Genomic DNA, 21,426 nt, shown 5'->3' on the forward strand with positions numbered 1-21,426 from the left:
GGGCGGAGGGAGGAAGCTGGCTTCCTGAAGCCTCCTCAGCCCTCAAAGACAGACCAACAGACAGACAGACAGCTGGCAAGAGGCAGCCTGGGGGACACAGCTGCTTCAGTAAGTACTTGTTTGGGGGGAGGAGCGGTGCTGTGGCCCTGGGGTGGTGTGAACCCTGGGGAGAGGGGAGGGCATCTCCCAGGAGGAGGTGTGAGAAGGACGTTGGGCGCTGCACTGCCTGGCTGGGGCCCAGTGCTGACCTAGCTGGCATCCCCAGGGGGCAAGCAAGGGAGCTGCAGGGAGCTGCAAGGAGAGCTAAGGCTAAGGAACCCCCTCCTGCTGCTGGAGAACCTCTCCCTGCCACCCACCTCTGCATGGGCCGCTCCGTGCCCCTCACCTCTGTCCCTGCGGGCTTGGCAGTGCTAATGCCGCCCCCCTACACACACACCTCGGAAGCTGTGACCCTGGGTCCAGAAGATGGGGACTGCCCCCCAAGAGGAGATGGCCCCACCACCTCTGTGCCCCGTCTCGTGCCCCCAGCTGTCGTCCCATCATGCACTGTCGCTCAAGGCTTGGTGAGGCCATTTCCTGTGACAGTTACAGAGGCGGGAGATGGGGGATGGGCAGAGGAGGAAGGAAGCACCCCCAGCCTACCTCCCTGGACAGAGACCCCAGAAGCCAGAAATGAACTTGGGAATGGGACTGCCAGCAGTTAGGAGAGGGTCCTGCTGGGAGCCAGCAGCCGCATGCCGGGGTCCCCAACTGGCTCCAGCGCCGCCAGAGGCCTCCAATTGCTCATTCAGACAAGGTACATTGGTTAGACTCAGAAGTGGTTTCTGTGAGCTCTCTCCCTTCCTCCTGCACAGAACGCCTGTATTTTCTATTTCCTCCCTTGCCTTTTCTCACTTGGGCCCCCAACATAGAGCCTGTGCACTTCGGGCTCAGGCCAACCCTTCTCCTTTCTCCCCCTCCTACTGGATTCTCCCATCTGCACCCACAATCCCTGCCCTTATCTTACCTTTATGCTAATCCCAACTTCCTTGCCACTCTGGGTCCCACCAGAGAAATCCTGTCCTTCCCATGGTGAAAAAGGGCACAGTCTCTGGGGAAACAAGGGACACCCCCAGAGGTGCCACAGGGCAGAAAGCTGGCCAGTCAGCCAGGCTGGAGTGAGCAGATGAAGGACCCTGTCTTTCAGGTGACCCTCATGGCTGAGTGAGCCTCCCCTGGGCCCAGCACCCAGCCCAGCATGGTCCAGGACTGTGGCGGACGCTCCAGAGCACAACTGCCGACCTCACCCTTGGGGGCAGCCATGACCCAGCCTCCCCCCGCCAAAGCACCAGCCAAGAAGCATGTTCGGCTGCAGGAGAGGTGAGATCATTCCCGGGAGAGGGCGTCTGTCCTGAGCACCGCCATCCTGCCACCATCTGCCCCTCCAGCTCTGGCTGCTGAGCCCAGAAGGCCTAGATGTTGATCCCAACCTGGGAAGGAAACCCAATGAGCTCCTTTGCATGTCATTTGCATGCCTTTTACATGTCTGGGGCACAAAACATTTTGTCAGCCTTGTGCCTGCTCCCCAAGCCTGGGCTGGGTTAAGCAACCCCTGGGACAGAGCTAGGGGCAGTTTGGATGTAGGGGGGAACTTTAGAGGACAGGGCAGGGACAGAAACAGTGGGCAACTGCAAGGAGCAGTGGGGGTTCAAGTTTGTCCTGTTCTGCCTGACGGGGAGAGAAGGGTGTGCAGCAGGGGTCTGAGCCCTTGAATTCACTGGTTGGGCCTCTGGGTCAAGAGCACAACAAAGAGCGGCCTCTCCTGTCTGCACTGTAACAACCAGAATTGTGCAAGCAGTCAAGTTCATGGACACTCACTGGGCTCTGTTTGTGCCTCAGGCGGGGCTCCAACGTGGCTCTGATGCTGGACGTGCGCTCGCTGGGGACCGTGGAGCCCATCTGCTCAGTGAACACACCCCGGGAGGTCACCCTACACTTTCTACGCACAGCTGGACACCCCCTCACCCGCTGGGCCCTGCAGCACCAGCCACCCAGCCCCAAGCAGCTGGAAGAGGAATTCTTGGTAAGAACTTGGAGTCCCCACTGAGTCACTCTGCTTTTCTGGTGCCACCCTCTCCTGGGCAGTGGGCATGTCTTCTCTGTGGGTACTAAGGAAAGAGCACCCCACGAACCAGGGAGGAGACTACCCTGTGCTGCCTCGTTTGCCCCACACCCACCCAGACCCACACTCGGGTGCCAGGAAGGATGACCAGGGCCAACACTGCTGGGAAGGGTGGAAAGGAAAATGGACCTAGAAAGGGGGTCAGCTGTTTACTGGCTTCCTCTCCCTGTTAGAAGATCCCCTCAAATTTTATCAACTCCGAAGACCTGGACATCCCCGGCCATGCCTCCAAGGACCGGTACAAGACCATCTTGCCAAGTAAGGATGGCAGTGGGGTCGAGGGAGGTGGGGCCGCCTTGCCGCGGGGACACCGAGCAGGCTTCACAGCCCTGGGCAGGAAGAGCTAGTTCCTTCAGCAGAGGAATGAGTGTGGCCATTCCACAGTAACACAACTCACATTTCCACACTGACTGTGGGTCGCGCATGGCTCCGAGTCCTTGATATTAACGCATTTTTGAAACCACCCTACGAAGCTGGTGCAGGGGCATTCTAATGCCGTTTTATAATGAGGAAACCAAGAATCAGAGATCAGAGAAGTTGTGCAATTTGCTCAAGTTCACACAGCTAGTTACCATAAATTGTCTTCCTCCTCATGTCCACATGTGGGAAACACCCTGCGGATGGTCGCGGTGGAAGTGGTACCTTCAGGGTGGTGCCCAGAGAGAGGTTTTGAGAAACTCAGATGGAGGCAGAAAAGTGATTGGCGAGAGCAGAACGGGGCTGGAGATGGAGGTCACGAGGCCAAAGAGGCTGACCTGCAAGCTCCTGATTTTGAGAAACAGGCCTGGGGGCCACACTCATGGACTCTTTGGAGACCCCTCCTCTGACCATGGCCAACCCAACCCCAGAAAGTCCTAGTCTCGAGGCCTTAGCTCACTGTTTCTGCCCATTCTTTATTTTCTTAAATGTAGATTATAGTTCAATGAAGCTGTCACCAATACAAAAGGAAATGTGGTTTGTAATTATATTATTTCATTACTTATTTTTTAATTTAAACTATTTCATTATTTTCCTATTATTGGACCTCTAGGTTTTTAGTTACTTGTTTGGAATTTCATTAAGTCTCAGGTGCCCTAAACTAGAACATACAATTGTTTTATATACCAATTAAACTTTGATAAGATACAGCTCATCAATTAGATATTCCATTTTATCTGTATTCTTTTTGTTCTATAATGTGGTTTGTAAAGAGCTTTTTTTTTCTTTTCTCCCCCACCACCATCCTGTGTCTCCTGTCCCTTTCCCTTCTCCCTCCCTCCTGCCCTTAGGGCCCTCAGGATGTTTTATTTTTTCCTTATTGAAAACAAATTTTTTTTTAGGTCACATTGGTTTACATTATTGTTTGTATTTCGGAAGTGCAGGATCCCCTTCTAGCGCAGTTACCACAGTCCTCCCACCACCAAAGCACCACAGTCCACCAGCACAGTCCATTGTGCTCCCTCCCCTTGTGCTCACCCTCCTGCTCCCTTCCCTTCCCCCCGTGTCTCAGTTGCAAAGTCTTCTTTCAAGGGCTAGTTTTTCAGTCTGGTTTTATCTGACCCTTTGGTTTCTCTATGTTCTACATAATAGTGACACCATCAAGCCTCATTTGGCTTACCATAATTCCTTCCAGCTCCATCCATGTTGCTATAAATGGCATGAGTTTATCTTTTTTGATCGCTGAGTAGTATTCCACTGTGTACCTAGACCACATCTTCCTGATCCACTCATCTGGTTTTGGGCACTCAGGTTGTTTCCATAGCTCAGCTATTGTAAATAGTGTTGCAATGAACATGGGAGGGCAGGTTTCCCTTTGAACTGGTGTATTCATGTCCAGGTAGATGCCTGGGAGTGGAATTGCTGAGTTTGATGGCAGATTTATTTTTAATCTCTTGAGAAACCTCCATACTGCTTTCCCTAGGGGCTGGAAAGTTTACATTCCTACCAGCAGTGTGGGAGAGCTCTTTTTTCTCCACATCCTCATCAGCACTTGTTTATGGTCTTTTTGATATGGGTCGTTCCCATTGGTGTGAAGTGGTATCTCATTGTGGTTTTGATTTGCATTTCCCTGATAATAAGTGATAACGAGCATTTTTTTCATGAGCCTCTTGGCTATCTGTGTATCTTTTGAGAACTGCCTATTTAGCTCTTCTGCCCATTTGTTGATTGGGTTATTTGTTTTCTTGGTAGATCTTTGATATTAGCCTTTTGTCAGATGTATGGTGTAAAAATATTTTTCCCATTCCATTGGGCGTCTTTTTGTCTTAGTTACCATTTCTCTCACTGTGCAGAAGCTTTGTAGATTGATGTAGTCCCAGGTGTTTACGTTCTCTTTTTGTTTCCCTTGCTGTTGGAGACATATCTGCGAAGACATCACTGGAGCCTATGTCGAGAAGTGTTCTGTTTTCTTCTATGGAATTTGTGGTTTCAGTCTTACGTCCGAGGTGTATCCATTTCGAGCTTCATTCTTTTGCATGTGGAGGTCTGGTTTTCCCAACTCCACTGACTGAACAGAATTTTTTTGAAGTGCACTAGTTTTTTTAAAGTCTTTGAGCTGGTGTATTCATGTCTGGGCAGATGCCTAGGAGTGGAATTGCTGGCTTTATCTTTTTTTGATCACTGAGTAGTATTCCACTGTGTACCTAGACCACATCTTCCTGATCCACTCATCTGGTTTTGGGCACTTAGGTTGTTTCCATAGGGGAAATGGAATTGCTCCCCATAGAGGAGTGGAATTGCTGTTTGCTATATGAATGTCCAATGTTTGTTTTTATTATTCTGACTTAGCTTTGCTACATATAATTTTCTCAAATTCCCTCCATTGTGTTAAAAATGACTGTGCTACACTCTTTCTTATGGCTGTATAATACTCCACTGTACATTGTACCACATCTGCTCCTGTCCGTTTCAACCCTCCCAGTGTCTAGTGCTCTGCCTGCATGGGTGGGTAGAGATTGTTAGCACTCATCAAGGGGACTGGGGAGCAGTCCTTTGCCTCATTCTAGCTAGCCCCAAAGCTACCAAAGAGAAGTCTGTGTGCCTGGGATTCTCTGGCATCCAGGATACTCTCTTCCAAGAAGCATGCTGGCTCTGGAAAAGGGAATCTTCTCTCCTTTCCTCATAAACTAGCCTCTCATCCTTGCTTGGATTTAGTGTGGAGAAAACCTCTCCCCTAGAGGGAGATGAGGACACCCCCAGTGGCAGAATGAAACTTGGGTTCTAGACCCACTTCGGGATGATTTTAATCATGCATTTGCCATCAGAAAGTCTTCCTCCGTGGCTTCTTTCTTCATTCCTATCAATTCAATCCAGTTCTACATCTACATTGATCTCAAGGCTATTGATCGCCCTCTCCTGCCACTATGTCTCTGCTGCTCCCTGCTTTTTCCTTGTTAGTGCATCTTAAGCAACTCCGCCCAGTTAACCCAAGCCAAATTGTTGCTCTGAGCATGTCACTCTATTGCTGAGAGCATTCTGTGGCTTCCTTTTGCCTACATGTAATAATTCAATGGGTGTTCAGCCACTTGCTAGACTCAGGTACTGAGATAAGCACAGGAAGCTCCTCTATCTGGCCTCATTGGAGTCTGCATTAGTTGGTCACCATTTGACCTCTGACTTCTGCTGATTTTGACCTTTGACCTCTGCTGATTTTCACTTCCTAGATCCCCAGAGTCGGGTCTGTCTTGGTCGGGCACAGAGCCAAGAGGACGGAGACTACATCAATGCCAACTACATCCGAGTGAGTGGCCTGGCAGCGAAGGAGTTGGGGTGGGGCTGTGTTTAAAGAGGTCCCCAAAGAATACCTCTGGCTAGTGGTCCAGGAGCCTGGGTCTCCCTGCTGCGAGTCCGGGCCTTACCAAGCTGGGTCAGACAATGAACCAATCTAGACACCAAGACACCAACCTTCAAGACAGAGATGATGTTAATGCTGAGAAGGAGGGGTCACAGAGTCCCCTTAACCTACCCATCACTCATCCCTGCCTGTCCTCTAAACTTGACAGGAAGTTGGCATTTTGAACCCGATCCCTAGCTTCTTGCCAGCTAGTTGATCCAGAGGTCTGCATGGGTGGCACCAGCACAAATGCAAGCTACCCACTGTCTCCTCATTCACTACATTAAGTTTTAACACCCCTTCCCCTAACAAGCCCTCCTTTGTGGAGATAGACATCCAGCTTGGAGCTGCGCTCTAATCCCCTTCCCACCTCTGCTGACCCTAAGTAAATGCAGCGCCCTCTATTGGCTCAAGCTGGGTAGGTCCATGGTCGGTGGGGCAGAGGTGAAAATGTCAGGCCTATACCCTGGGGAAGCACCTCCCCCTTGCCCACAGCAACCAGGGTGAGCAGTGGTCTGGATTTCACCATCATCTTGGGGAACAGGAAGCTGAGGACCCTGAAGGGGAGAATGAAAGACTCTCAAGAGTGAGCTCCATCTTGTTTCTAAATATTTAAAAGTGATATGTAAAAGTAAAACAGGCATTTAACAGATACTGAACACTGTTATTTTGTGAGGAAGCAGCAGATGAGGAAGGAAACAACATTTCAGGCTCTTAAAATGCTTTGTTGAATTTAATGCACAAGGGACAGGGTAGATAGTATCACCCCCAACTTGCAGGTGAGAGGACAGAGGCTTGCAGGAGCCTAGGTAATTTGTTTGTGGCAGCACAGCCAGTAAAGTTAGGCACAACTGGGAATTTGAACCCAGATATGCCTCACTTCAGAGCCCCTGTCCCTTCTACCAGAGACTTCTGGTGCGCCTGCGCCTGGTGTGTCTGTGCGTTTACTCCTTCAGCCTGAGCGAGGACCTGCAGAGCTTGGGAGTTCCCCAGAGCCCTGCTCTCACTGCTTCCCACCCATGGGTGCCTCCACTTCCCAGGGCTATGATGGGCAGGAGAAGGTCTACATTGCCACCCAGGGCCCCATGCCCAACACCGTGTCGGACTTCTGGGAGATGGTGTGGCAGGAGGATGTGTCACTCATCATCATGCTCACTCAGCTCCGAGAGGGCAAGGAGGTAGGAGGCAGGCCTTGGTGGTCCCAGAAAGGGCTCCTCTCCCCCACCACACATATACCTGCCCCCACTAGGGCAACTCAGGACCAGGGTTCCCCTGGGAGCTGAGACTATAGCCAAGCCCAGCTTGCACCCATCAAAGAGTACCTGAGATAACATACTCCACAGCAGGAATGGAGGGTGGGGAGCTCTTCATCTGCAGGTGCCAGTTCAAAAGAGCCCAGCCCAGGTGCGCCCCAGGCTATGCCCAGCCCTTCCAGTGGGGGTGAGAGGTGGGAAAGGGATCCCACTTCTCTTCCTGCTGCCTCAGCCCTGCTCAGCTGATAGGCCCTTCCCCCTCTGACTCCCAGCTCCCTGCCTTCTAGAAATGTGTCCACTACTGGCCAACAGAAGAGGAAACCTATGGGCCCTTCCAGATTCGAATTCAAGAGGTGAAGGAGCGCGCAGAATACACGGTGCGGCAGCTCACCATCCAGGTACGGGCTCTTGTAGGGCTGGTGCTGGGGTGGGTGCCGCTCCCAGTGTCTCTGGAACTCAGGCCTGACTTTCACTGGGACCCAAGCTCTGCTCATCTAGACCTTCTTGGGCCCACAAGAGCCTAAGGCGTAAAAGAAAGAAACATGGGTTCAGTCTTCAGGGGGCCTCTTGCCTCATAGAGTCGAACCAACAAACCAAATAGGCCCCCACCAGAAAGCCTGTTCATTTATGCTGAATGGAAAGCAGAGGTGGGGCCCTGGAGGCCCGCGGAGGGGACCCCAGGAGGTGCAAGAGATGGAAAGTAACACATGTTAAAAGAGCTTTCAGATTGTTTTCTGTTATTGCTCAGTGGCTTGTACCTTTCAAAACATTTCTCGGCCAACTCATTATCCTCCGAGCATTATGGGAAGTAAATCAACACAATCTCACTGTCTCCATTTTCTTGGTGAAGAAAATGAGTCTGAGTTTTACCCAGAGTCATGCTAGTTAGAGGCAGAGCCAAGCCTTGACCTGGGTCCTCCCCGCTCCTGAGACAGTGCTCCTTCCAGAGTTTCAGAGGAGGGGGCAGTGGAGTGTGAAGAACAGAAAGAGTCGGCTTTGGAGTCTGTGACTAGCCTGAGGGGTGATTCTAGCCCTTGCACTCCTCTGGCACCAGAGAAGAAGGCAGCGCCCCCTCCTGACTCTGGTTCTCATGCTGGTCCCCCCAGCACCAGCAGGAGTGCAGGGCCGTGAAGCACGTGCTCTTCTCAGCGTGGCCTGACCACCAGACCCCAGAGTCAGCTGGGCCCCTGCTGCGCCTGGTGGCTGAGGTGGAGGAGAGCCCAGAGACAGCTGTCAACTCCGGGCCCATTGTGGTGCACTGCAGGTATGCGGCCCTCCCCCACGGCAGCTCTGGGCCCGCTTCCCTTCCACTGGGTGTCTCCTGGCAGGGGCTAAAGCAGAGCACAGCAGACCCTTCTCACCTGGACAGGAATCTCTAGGCCATTCAGCCCCTGCCCTGTTCTTGCACCCTCCTCATGCAGCACCTGGGCTGATGTGGACCCCCAAAGGGGAGGGGACCTAATATCTGGAAGTTCCCAGGCCTCTGTGGGAGGAGGTAGCAGACTGCCTGCCACTCATTTATTCATTCAGCAAATGTCTGCTGAAGACCCATGCCAGGAACAGTGTTAGGCACTAAGGAAACAGCCATGAATGAGACCGTTTGGCTTCTGCCCTGATAGGCTGACCATATGATGGGAAAGCCAGCAGGTTAAACAATTAAACACAAGGCATATGGAGAGCTGTGATGGAGGTGTTTGGGGAGCACAGGTCCAAGTTGCCTAGTGCAGCCTAGGCCAAACAGAGAACGTTTTCTGGGAGAAAGGACTTCTCAGCTAAGCTAAGACCTGAAAGGTGAGTTAACCAAGCAAAGAGGGAAAGGAGAGGTGCTCCAGCAGAGGGAACAGCAGGTACAAAGGCACAGAGTTGAACTTAACCGAGATGCATTGTCAGGAGCAGAGTTAGAAGCAGAGGGAGCCGAAGGTCATGGGGGGTTAGAAATGAGAGCTGATTCTGGAAGGTAAGTGCAGGCCAGATGATGAGGGGCCTCGTAGGACTGACTTAGAAATTTGGACTTGCCATTTATAAAGAAGACTGTGGCTACAGAGTAAAAAGTGGGTGGAGTGAGAGCCACGCAGAAGGCAAGCTAAAAAGAAGGAAACCTTTTGGGTACAAGGGCAGGGTGGAGAGAAGTGTAGGAGGGAGCCGAGGTAGGAAGTGTCTGTAGCTGGGAGGAATCAGCGTGGGTAAGGGGGAGTCCAGGGCAGCCAGCCCAGTGTGACCCCTGTTAGCTGGAAACCCCTGTGGACAGCAAGCAGAAGGGAGTGTATCAAAATGTCCACAGGAACTGCAGGGTGACCAGGAGATTTAGGGTGACAGTAAAAAGAGGCAGCATCCCTGACCACAACACCCCGTTAGTTCCTGTTGCTTCCTCTCTGGTTTGGGACCCATCCCCATGGCTCCTGGTCACCTGACCCCGTGTTCCCCACTCTCCCGGCCATTATGCTCCCTGGTCCTCAACACTTCCCTGGCTTTCCTCAGTGCAGGGATTGGCCGCACTGGCTGCTTCATCGCCACCCGGATCGGCTGTCAGCAGCTGAAAGCCCGTGGGGAAGTGGACATCCTGGGCATCGTGTGCCAACTGCGACTGGACAGGTGGGTCCATGGGTACAACAGGACCAACAAGGTTAAGAATGGCAAAGACGCCACTAGCGTCCGAGGGCACACAGGCATGTCACCGTCAGCACTTCCTGTGAGAAAGGAAGGGGCCCCTTCTGCGTAAGAGCTGTTTATTTTGAAACTAACACCCAGGAAAGACTCTCTGTCTAGAATGTTGGCTTGGAGGCCTAGAACCAATTCTGCTACCCTATCTATTTACCCTGAACTTTCTGTCTTTTTCAGTTTTGTTTTTCCAAATTCCCTACTGAGGGGAAAGGAGGGGAACAGAGTCCAGCGGGTTCTGGGTACAGGCAGGCATGGGGTTGGAGACAGACAACCCAGGGGGAATTCTGTGGGCCTGTGAGCTGTTGTTTTCTTCTTGTGCCCTTGGCTTCTTGGTCAAGAGCTGTGACAAGGAACAGATTAACTGATAAGACAGCGTTTGGGGAACATGAGACCCTACCTTACAAATATGTGGAATTATTATTTTACTTTTAAGATTATTGGGAAGAGGCTTGGGGAACTGGGGCTGAGGAGTGTGGCCTGAGGAATTAGGAAACCTATTTGCCCCCAGAACTGAGGAGTCAGCGTGGGGCCCCTCTTCCTGGGCACAACCAACCAGGGGGCTTGGCCCTGAGTGAGGGGCAGAGGGCGTCCCCTCACAGAGCAGGTGTGGCCGGCTGCCAGCACCTGGATGAATATGTGTGAAGGAATGACAGGTTCTTCCGGAAAGTCAATCTCTCCTGTAGGATGACAAAGACACTGGTCCTGAGATATCAGCTTTCTGCCCTGCCTTGCTCACCTTCTTGTGCTTCTCCTCACAGGGGGGGGATGATCCAGACCTCGGAGCAGTACCAGTTCCTGCACCACACCTTGGCCCTGTACGCGGCCCAGCTGCCAGAGGAGCCCGGCCCCTAACCCCTCCCACCCTCCACCAAGTGCCAACTTCCCCTCAGGTCTGGGAACATGGGTCTGGGCCAAGTGGGTTTTGTGATCTGGGGTCCCCATGGGCATGGGGGTACCCCTCAGTGAGAGCCATCACAAGAAGCTGCACCTGCCAGATCAGGGCCAAATTCAGGTCACCATCAGCCACCCCTCTGCTCCTGCTAGTCACCTCAGATGAACACTGGGGGGACCTCCCACATCCCTCCAGACTTAAAAAGGGGAGCTGGCACTTACAACAGGTCTGAGAAAGACCCACGTGTCCCAGTCTCTCTCAAATGCTCTGTGAGTTCCAGCCTCCCATCTATGACACAGACATTAGCTACAACAGAAGTTCCTAGAAGTTGTTCCAACAGTACCCTCTTCTGAGGCTGGCAAGAGAGTGATCCCAAAGTCATCCACTTGCAGGCCCTGCCCAAGCACAGGCCAGATGCTAAAGCTGGTCTTCACCTTGGCCAAGTTCTCAACACTCTGCAGTGACTCACTGCTTCCTCACCCCACATTTTTGAGGGTTGCATACCCCTCATAGAGACCAAGGACCAGACTACCCCTGTGCCCACACATGTGCTGGGGATAAGCTACAGAGCTGACAAGGCCAGGAAGTTAAAATCTGCAGGAGAGGGAAACGTGAGGACCCCCCAAAGGTCCAAAGAGTGGGTCCCACCTTCATAATTGCCAGCCACTCACCCTGGCTACTTCATAGGGAGGCCCCACATCATCTGTCCTGCTTCCTGAAGACATCCTGGATATCCTGAATTTTTGAAGAGAGGAAAATCAAATCTACCTTTGAAAAGAGATCGAACTGATTTTAAATAGCCAGTCCCCATCTCTGCCCTCCAGCCCTCCATTTGCAGAGTATGCCCAGAGACTTTGGGGCTTTCCAAAACAATCTGGGCTAAAACACTCCATACAGACCCAGGGACTCAGACTGAATTGGGACCCTCGCAGTCTACCCAGCTAACTCAGCTCAAACACCCTGGCATCCTCACAAGTTCCAGGGCACCCCAGATCTCTCTCAGGGCCAACTCCCACACTGCAGAAAGACATCAGGTCCTTGAATCCAAGGTAGAAGGCACCATCTCTCCTGGAACTCAGCCAGGGGTCCATCTTTGCTGATGCCAAGGAGGAAACCCCCAAGAAACTGGACCTTGGAGAACAGCTGGGCCTTCTCATTCATCACCTCTGCTGAAGACCTACAGCCTTGACACTGAGATCAATTTTCTTCTTGCTTCTGCTTGGCCTTACTGAGAAATGCTCCTTCCTTCCAGCTCTGGGAATGGGCTCACCTGTACCTGCACCTTTCCTAACCTGTAGGAGAGGCAACCACTGTTGTGCCTGGAAGCTGGGCGGAGAGCTCTCAAGTGCCTGTCTGCCCTGAGCTCAGAGCCAGCCAGGAGGGGAGAGGCGGCTTGGGCTTGAGGGTTCCCCTCCCTGGCACTGCTGCCCCAATCCTGGTCCAGAACTTAGAGGATACAAGGTCTGGAGAAGTAACCAAATGGGAGAATAAAGACTTCTTCATCTTCTCTGGCCTCTGGGGCCTCTTTCTAGAAATAGTTCTGTAGAGTAGGAACAGGCTGCAGCTCTCCATCCTGGATATGAGCTTTTCCTGCACTGCTAGGGACACGCAGAACAAAGAGATACCAGAAGCCATTTAGGAAATGGGGAAGAAGGGAAACTTAGGAGCTGCAGAGGGATTTATAAAGGGCAGAGAACTAGAAAGACAACACAAAATAACCCAAAATAGTGTGCAGTGTCAAGATTTTATGACCCCTCCACTTTGGTTACTGCTTAATCATTTGGGATCGTGATATGGTTGATATTAACAGTTTATGCATCTTTTAAAAAAGATTTATTTATTTATGCATGCACGCATGCATACAAGAGCTGGGGTACAGGCCAGAGGTGTGAGAGGATTCACCAGAGACAGAGCGGGGAACAGAGCAGGCAGACTGACTAAAATACACTGCTGAGGGGAGCAGTGGGCCAGACAGGAGAGGTCTGCTGCACAATGTGGGTATCTCCCTGGTTGGGGATCAAACTTGAGCTGCAGAGGCTGCTGATTGCTTCATAGGTTGCGTCTTAACCCCTTGCGCCACCAGGGAGGTCAGTTTATGCATCTTGACTAAAATAATAAACTTTGTGTCAGCACATCTGAAAAACAGTTACTAAGGGCCCCCACACGGGCCCCACAGGCCTTGCCTGCAGCCTGGACAGCCCAGCCAGGGTGCCTGCGGCCCAGGGGCGCTTCCTTCCAGGCAGGAAAGGAGGCGCGTCCCAGCAGACCCTGCACCTGCGTCCTCCTGAAGAAAACTTGGGTTGTTTTTTGTTTTTGTTTTTTTTTTACCAAAACAGGCCAACTTTGCCCTAGCCAGGGCTTTCTCGGTGGACACACGCAGACTCTCATCTGTGTCAGCGCCACGGCGATCGCCGTGGAAATCCGCGTCCCCTCAGACACCCGGCGGGCTCGGGGCCGGGCTCCCCCGCGCGGGCCGGCACGCGGGCTGGAGGCGAGGCGGAGAGTCCCGGCGCCCGGGTCGGGCTCGCCCCGCTCCCGGCGGGCGTCTGGGGAGGGGGCCCCGCGGCCCCAGAGGGCCTGGGAGCGAGACCCGGGGGCGCCAAAGCCCCGTCTGCGCCTTCCCGGGCCCGCGCCTCGGCGTCCCGCGCGCGCCCGGCCTGCCGGCCGCGGGGTCGGGGGCCCTCCGGGGAGGCGGGGCGCGGCGCCGGGCGGCCGGGAGGCGAGGAAAGCGCGACGCGGTTCCCCGCGCGGCCCCGCTCGCGCGGCCCCAGGCGACCGGCACCCCCGCCGCGGGCGCGGGCCCAGCCGGGACGAGGGGCCGCGCGCTCCGGCGCCAGCGGGACGCGGCCCGCGCGCTAGGGCGGCGGCGGCGGCGGCGGCGGCGGAGGCGGAGGCCGGGGCGCGGCGCGGGCCGAGGCCACGCCCACCGGCGCCGGAGCGGGGCAGGAGCCGTCGGCCGCCGCGCTCAGCCGCCGCCCCACCGAGCCGCGGGACCCGGGCCGCAGCGGGGAGGCCGCGCGGGGCCGCAGCGCGAGGGCAGCAGGCGGCGGGAGCCGGCGCCGGGCGGGGCCGGCGGCAGCGACCATGATCGCTTTGTTCAACAAGCTGCTGGACTGGTTCAAGGCCCTGTTCTGGAAGGAGGAGATGGAGCTCACGCTGGTCGGGCTGCAGTACTCGGGCAAGACCACCTTCGTCAACGTGATCGCGGTGCGCGGCCGGCGCCGCCTGGCTGGGCCGGGGGGCGGGCGGGGGGCGGGCGGCGGCCGCGCGCTCGGGGCCTAGCACGGCCGCGGGGACCGGCCGGCCGGCGCGGCGGGGGACGCGGGGGGGCGCGGGGCGAGGCGGCGCCCCGGACGCGCGGCCCCGAGGGGTCGCGAGGCGGGCGGGACCCGCCGCCCCCGGAGCCAGGCCCTCCGGGCCGCGCGGGGGCCATGACGGGGCGAAAGCGCGCGGCCCGCCTGGCCCGGCCCGGCCCGGCCCGGCCCGGCCCGCGTGAGAGGCAGCCGGACAGGGCGGCGGGGGCCCCGGGAGGGGGCCAGCGCGGGCCCAGCCCCACCCTGGGGGTGAGCCCCTCCCGCAGCGAGAGGAAGCCGGGGTGCTCGTGCGGGGGAGGGGAAGTGTCCCCTGGGGCAGTGGAATCGGCTGAGGTCCTTGGCTGGAGGAGACTCCTCCTCCGCGCGGAGCAGCTCTCCCTGGCTAGGGCTACAGGGGTCCAGGGAGGAGGGCGGCGTGAAGGGAGTTTGGAGTCCCCGCCTGGCTCTGAAGTTGCTGGTGGCGGCGCTCTGGCCGGCCCGGGGATGAGTTGAAGGGGCCCTGCCCATCAGGGGGCAAGGGAGAGAGTGGTCCTGCAGGCTTTGGGCCAGTCTCGACTGAGCTGGACTGAGCTGGACCTTTGTATTTTCGGTGCCAGCGGAGTGGTGGGGAAGGAGTTAAAATCACTGTCAAAAAAAAAAAAAAAAAGGGAAGATGAGCTCTAAGCTCTCTGGGTGTGTGAGCTGAGGCTGCAGTAATGGCTGCGGCCTGTGTTTCAGAGCCTGGCTGCACTGGGCTTAGGGGACCAGGGAAGGCTTGGGGCCCTGTCCCCCGTCTCCACATCGAGGTTTCTGAGACTTGTGGGTTGACCAGATATTGGCAGAAAATGCTGATGAGGTGGGTCAGCAAAGAAGCGTGGGCAGCCAGCCTGGTGCCTGCACCTGCCTGTGTTGTGGTCCATGCAAAAGATGGGCCTCCCTCATAGCTCTGGGCATCCCAGAAGTGAGCCCTGCCCGAGGCAGGAGGGGCAGGTACACCATGACCTCATGTGTGGGCACTGGCTTCCTTTCCCAAATATGCTTTGTTCACATTTGACCTCTGCCCCTTCCTCCACCCACTTCTCCTGGCTCCTGGTCTGTCAGGGCAGTATCTTCAGGCCCTGCTGGGTTTCTCAGTAGGATGGTTTCTGAGCCCCTGGAATTCTGTCTGCCCAGGCTCTGACCCTCGAGTCAGAGACCCCTTGGCTAGACTTAGCACTGACTCGGGCTCTCAGGCTCCTTGGGCAGACTGGACTGTGAGCCTGCTCTGCAAGCCTGGGCAGCATGGCTTCTAGTCTTTAGATCTGGAAGAGGTCTCTGGGGTAAGGCCGAGGGGAGAAACAAGATGCTGCTGCTCCGATGGCTCTGCCCAGGTATCACCTCCTGCCCCCAGGGAAGTTGTCCTCATGCAGCATTTTTTTGAAACCCTGCTCCTGGACAGGGATCCCCAGGTACACAGGTGGGTCCTGTTTCCTGGAGGGTCTCCTCTCCACCAGCATCATAGCAAGAGTGGGTGGCTTTGGCAGGTCAGGAGCAGGATCTTAGCATCTTCAGGTCCACAGCCAGGTTTTCTGTGATGTGCAGGGTAAGTTCCCTCCCCCATCCCTGGAGAGCCCTTTTGATATTAAAGTTGTCACTTTAATGGGCACATTCTGAAAGTGCAAGCTAAATTTCCCTGGAAAGAGCTTCCCCAGGAAAACACCCTGTGAGCCTGGGGCTCCAGGTCAGGGTGTTGCCAGTGTTCCCAGAGCTTTCCTGCCCCTCCCCCTGGAATAATCATGGTAGGGCATCCTCCCCAGGGATGAAGAGTCTGGCACTGCTCAGGTCCCAGCCTGCCTCAGCCCACCTCAGCCCACCTCTGACTTGCAAGCACCTTTGCCTGTTGCTTTGGCCTGTTTGTCCCAACCTTCTTGCCATTCACTTTTTCCTCCTCCCTCTGTGAAGTCTGACGTCAGCAGGGACTGAGTTGCATGTCTCCAGCTGCTGCTGATGTGAACTGGGAACAAGAGATAGGCGCTGTCCGAGTAGGCCTCTAAATCCGCTCATTAGGGTTCTGAAAAAGTGGTGGTGCTAGAAAAGTAGCTGAAGTTCCACCTGAGAGAAACGAGGGGTCATTGTCAAATATCTGAAAGGGTGAACATCAGCCCTCTGAAAGACCAGCTCTCGGGGCGCACCCCGGGTAGATAGACTTAGCAACAAGGGTGGGAGTTGCAGGAAGATGGGTCTTTGACTTACTCTGAGGAACCGAGAAAGCAGGGAAGGGGTTAGGGATGGGCGTCTGAGATCATAGGTTGGGCAATGACTTTAGGGTGCCTTCCAGCCTTGGGTGAGGCCTCTGGGGCCTGTGAGACCATGAGGCATCCCAGAGGGGAAAAAAAGTGTTGACCTGGTTCCCACTTGTGCTGATTCTCAGCTGAACTAGAAATACTAGCGCTGGGGGCTGCCTCCTAAAGGTCCTCCTGGTGCCCGCTCCCCAGAGTCCCATTCTGCCAGGCTGGACTTCCATTTACACGGGAGGCTGTGGGTCTTCCCGCTGCCAGACAGCAGTGTGGTTCCTCGTGTTCCCCCAGACTTCCAAGCACTGTGAGCCCGCACTGCGGGTCCCTCGGAAACCAAACCCCATTTTGTAGAAGGAAATCCTGAGGACCAGGGAGGTGTCTTGACCAGCTCCCTCATGATGAGGAATGATAAACAACAGCTGTGTGTCCTTCCTCACTCACTGTTCTTAATCAGCTGGGGTGGCCCTTAGCCCAGCGGTGCCCCACCCCACCCTGGCACCCCTCTGGGGTTTGGGTAACTGCACTGCACGTGGTTTTCCCTACTTAGCCAGAAGAGAGGCTCCCTAGGGACCCTCCCTTTCCACAGTGATTCCCAACTTTTAGGGGCTCTTGGACTCTTGCTCTGTGATAACAATGAGAAACACTTTACTCTGAAACAAAAATTTGCACACACAGGTTTTGTGCAGTTTCAGGGGTTCAGGCATTCTCTGAAGCCGTCTATGGCCCACAGGCCCCATGCGCTTACCCCACCCAGTCAGGGGCTTCAGTCTGTGAATTCAGTCCTCACAGCCTTCAAGGGCCTGGAGAGTGAGTTTGGGTGGTTTTTGCAAATAAAGGGGAATCAGTTCTCTTCCCTCTGATGAATCTCGGGGTCTCCATGGAGACTTGCAGGTTTGATCCCCCTCACCTTGGCCAGTGGTCAGCCCTTGACCTCTTTATGTGACCTGAGGCAAATTATTCCTCCCTCCTGGTGGTAGAGAAGGGTATGGCAGAGGAAAAAACACTCGGGTCACCCTCAGGTTCAAGGTTAAGTAGGCACCCCCATTTCCTTCAGCCTGCATCTGGGCATAGGAAGTGTGGGAGCTGGGGAACACGTGAACATGGAGATGACCTTGGAGAAGTTTGTCTATTTGAGGCTGTGACTAGGTTAGAACCATCTAGAGATCCTGGAGACAGTTTAGAGGGAGAAATGAAAGTTGTTAGAATGTGAAAGTGGCTCATAGGAAGTAGAATCACAGGGAACTTCTGATGTCCAGTAGACACTTACTAATGTTAACGGCAATGTGGGTTTTCTCCTGACAAGGTTCTCTGTCTGGTGGGGTGGGGCAGAAGTCAACAGCTGCTGCAGAATGTGGATTACCTAACAAATGGAGCATAGTGCAAATGAACCCAAACTGTGAATAGTCTAGCAATTGCTCACCTGGCATTGCATTTTGGGGTTGGCCGATTAACCTCCAAAAAATGGACTTAAATATTTGCTACATCTGCTGCCTTTGAGACCCCCTTAACTGTTTGCCATGAGCTTCCTGGGGTTCTTTTGCTGGGAGGTAACTGTTCTTCCTCTCCCCTGGAGACTTAATACAGAAAAGGGACTTCTGTTCCAACAGAGAAGTGTAGGCTAGAATTTTCTCAGTCTGGGTTGAGACACTGAGATTGCCTGAGGAAGATGGGCCACTTCATTACAGATCTCCAGTGTGGGGTGCACAGCTATTGGTTATGTCCCGGCCTGCTGGAAGCCAGGGAGATGCCTCCTTGTGAGCCCCTGAGGTGCGCCTGAGAACCCCTGGCCTGGCCTCTGCGTTACTTGAACAGCTCGATTGCCTGTGTCTGTCAGGGGGTGTCTGGGTCCTGTCAATTTTTGCCACTTTTCCAATCGTGACCCTTTCTTCCAGTCAGGACAGTTCAATGAGGACATGATCCCCACAGTGGGTTTCAACATGCGCAAAATCACCAAAGGGAATGTGACCATCAAGGTGAGTAGCGGCAAGGGGTGTGTGTGTGTACGGGTGTGCGCTCTCGCACACGCATGCATTGGGGGGTGGGGTGCAGAATTTGGGGGAGGGCACCTGAGGCCCTGGCAGGAGAAGCTAAGGGAAAGCAGAGGCTCGGCTCTGCTTGCTGGTCACCTGGGAAAGGTGGGCACAGATTCTGGGATGGGCCGGGGTGTGGGAGAGGAGCAGGCCTGGAGAGCAGAGGAACCCCTGGGGGAGGGGGGAGATGGAGGAATTAGGGTGGGGGAGGGGCCCTTGGGAGCCATGGTGGTCTAGTGGCCTGCCTGCTTCTGAGACCATCTCGCCCTCTTCCCTCTCAGCTCTGGGACATCGGGGGACAGCCCCGTTTCCGCAGCATGTGGGAGCGCTACTGCCGAGGAGTGAGTGCCATCGTGTAAGTGCAGGCGGGCAGGACCCCCCCTTGCTACCTGTGAGAACTCAGAGGCACAGAACCGGATCAGTCTTAATCTTCGGCTCAGGAGCTCGGGACACAGCGTCCCTGCCAGCTGCCTTACCCGCACATGCTGCTGGCACTGGCTTCCCCCAGCCCGTCTCTCAGAAGCAGAGCCACCACCAGCGTCCGTCCCTGTGCCTTCACCCCCTTGTCTCCCCACCCAGTCTCCACTGGCCTGAATTTCATGTGGCTTAATGGTGCATTGCCTTGCTTTTTAAAAATAATTTTAGCCTACATATATATGCCCAACAAACGGTTGTTTCATTTTCATTGTTTTTAACCGCATGTTTTTAAATGTGTCTTGCAGGAAGATCTGGAGATTCCTTGAGTTGTTCTGTTGTGTCGGTTTTTGCTGTTGTTGTTTTGTTTTTTTTTCCCCACTCAGCCTTATCTAGCCTTCCCATGAAACAAGAGGCTCATTTTGGGGAGAGTTATGGGGACCTAATCCCCATAGGCCCAAGCCACCTGAGTAACAGCTCCTCCAGAGCGCGACTTTGGGGTACAGGAGTCCCTGCAGCTTTTTACTCCCATGGGTTGAGAGCATTCATTGAGCCCCTCCCTGGCTTGAGCCAGGCCCAGGTGGCCTGTAAAGCCAGAGGTGGCCAAGCTGGAACTAGAGGCTTCTCCTCCAAGTAGCAGCTCTTTCTCTTCCTTCCTACCCCTCAGCCTGTGGGTTTCAACCTGCTTGTACCCCCCTGCCCTTCCCCCAGGTACATGGTGGATGCTGCTGACCAAGAGAAGATCGAGGCCTCCAAGAATGAGCTCCACAACCTGCTAGACAAACCGCAGCTGCAGGGCATCCCGGTCAGACATCATGGGGCGGGGAGGGCTCTCTGGGAAGTCATTTGGAGCGGGGGCAGAGGCAGGTGAGGGTCAGGCACTTGGAGGAGTGGGGAGAAGGGCGGGAGACCACGGAGGAGTGAGCTGGTCCCCTGACTACAGCTGCCCTGGACATAGGCCTTGTCCTCTCTTCTTCAGGTCTTAGTCCTGGGCAACAAGCGAGACCTCCCGGGAGCATTGGATGAAAAGGAACTGATTGAGAAGATGTGAGTTTATTGGCACTTCGCTGATTTCCTCCCTGCTCCCAAATTCCCCAGGCACCTACTGGCGCGGCCTTGCTGCTGCTCTCAGGAGTCGCCACACGGTGGCAGCAGAGCCCACCTGACCAGGAGCCTCACCCTCCCCACTGCAGCTCTTTGAGCAAGAGGGGGGACCACCCCTCACCCCAGACCAGCTGGACAGTCTCTGCCTCAACAGCTTCTATTTTGGTTTCTGTTCAGGAATCTGTCTGCCATCCAGGACCGAGAGATCTGCTGCTATTCCATCTCCTGCAAAGAAAAGGACAACATTGGTATGTGGCTTTGAGGGAGTTGCTGGCATTCCAGGAAGTAGGCACAGGGCAGGGGGAGGAGCAGGGAGGCATCACTGGGTGCTGTGGGTACAGTGGCTGTCTCTTTAAACCCAACGATCTCTAGTTCTGGGGAAGGACAGGCAGGCTGGACATCCAGGTTCTGACATTATCCCAGCTCTGCTGTCAACTGGCTGTATAGGCAAATCACTCCCCTCCCAGATCAGCACCCTACAGGGTTGACCCAGGCCATTCCAGCCCCTTCCAGCTGCTGCGTGTCCCTTGGTCCTGTCTCTCACAGCACCCACATGCCTCTGCCACCCATCTGGGGCTGCTTGGGGCTTGATAGCTCTGGGCCTCTGGTGCCCCTAGAGTTGATCTGGCTATAGCTTTGGAAGCCCTGTGACCTTCTCTCTTGCCCCCCACACCTCCAGACATCACCCTACAGTGGCTTATTCAACACTCAAAGTCACGGAGAAGCTGAGACTGCGGCCCTTCCCCCTCGGACCAGGGATCGTCACCCTCCAACCTGAAGCCGAGCTCCCCGCCCACCCCGCCGTCCCCCCAAGCCCACCCCTCCTCACCTGGTATGGGGAGGGACCCTCTGGGATTCCCAGAGTCCTGTTCTGCTGAGGTTTGAACTCCTGTTTTTATTGTAAAATAAATTGCTCCCATTCTTGTCCCCTAACCTCTCAACCTTCCCCCTCCCCCTAATTCCTCCGCCCTGCCCTGCTTCCCACCCTCTTGTCAACCCTGGCCCCAGAGCCCTGCCCCCCCCCCCCCCCCCGCCTCCACTTCCCTTTTCAATACTCTTCTGTTATTGTCCTGTGTGTACAGTATATATATGTATATATATTTTAATTTTTTAATTTAAGCAAAGACTAAAATCAACCATTTGATGCTGCAGGGGCCAGTCAGGATCTGGGAGGGGGCGGTCTGAGAGGAGAGAGGTGGGCTTGGCTGAGGGCCGGTTCAGATCAGGAGGGGTGAAAGCTGGCACCTGGGGTGGGTGCCTGCCTGGGTCCCGGTGACCATCCCTGCGTCCTGTTTGTTTCCTCTTCCCACCCTGGCTCGTCCCTGCAGTGCTTGAATGTCACAGGCTGACCGGAGCCTCCTGAGGGCCAGGGAGCCAGTGTCCCCCGCCCCCCTCCTGCCTGCCCCTGGCTCCCGGCTCCGCCCCTGCCCGGGGCTCCCACCTCCACAGCCCACCTCACTTTCTGTTCTCATTTTGCAGAGTTGCACAAGGAGAGAACTCAGCATGGGGGGTTGGTTCTTTGGGTTTGTTT

General features: G+C 55.0%; 2 protein-coding genes across 6 annotated transcripts; both read left to right on the forward strand.

The window, feature by feature from the left end:
- PTPN7 (protein tyrosine phosphatase non-receptor type 7) lies at positions 1-12,894 on the forward strand. 5 transcript variants are annotated; one of them, XM_037495662.2, is made up of 11 exons: positions 609-796; positions 1,187-1,359; positions 1,879-2,062; positions 2,335-2,419; positions 5,803-5,879; positions 7,013-7,150; positions 7,513-7,623; positions 8,332-8,489; positions 9,704-9,817; positions 10,645-10,776; positions 11,466-12,894. In XM_037495662.2, exons 2-10 carry the CDS (start codon positions 1,238-1,240, stop codon positions 10,736-10,738), a joined length of 1,083 nt encoding a protein of 360 aa, XP_037351559.1. In that variant the 5' UTR covers positions 609-796; positions 1,187-1,237; the 3' UTR covers positions 10,739-10,776; positions 11,466-12,894. The 5 variants fall into 5 exon arrangements, with proteins under 5 accessions (XP_037351557.1, XP_037351558.1, XP_037351559.1 ...); XM_037495660.2 differs by lacking the exon at positions 609-796 and adding an exon at positions 1-108 and having other exon boundaries at positions 10,645-12,891; XM_037495661.2 differs by lacking the exon at positions 609-796 and adding an exon at positions 393-563 and having other exon boundaries at positions 10,645-12,891.
- Positions 12,895-13,730: 836 nt separating this feature from the next.
- ARL8A (ADP ribosylation factor like GTPase 8A) lies at positions 13,731-20,828 on the forward strand. The gene is made up of 7 exons (XM_037496664.1): positions 13,731-13,985; positions 18,240-18,320; positions 18,659-18,732; positions 19,503-19,596; positions 19,771-19,838; positions 20,073-20,143; positions 20,575-20,828. Exons 1-7 carry the CDS (start codon positions 13,863-13,865, stop codon positions 20,622-20,624), a joined length of 561 nt encoding a protein of 186 aa, XP_037352561.1. The 5' UTR covers positions 13,731-13,862; the 3' UTR covers positions 20,625-20,828.
- Positions 20,829-21,426: the final 598 nt, after the last annotated feature.

The sequence above is a fragment of the Talpa occidentalis genome, unplaced genomic scaffold (assembly GCF_014898055.3).
Source record: "Talpa occidentalis isolate TD23 unplaced genomic scaffold, MPIMG_talOcc4v2.1 talOcc4.8, whole genome shotgun sequence".
Classification (NCBI taxonomy): domain Eukaryota; kingdom Metazoa; phylum Chordata; class Mammalia; order Eulipotyphla; family Talpidae; genus Talpa; species Talpa occidentalis.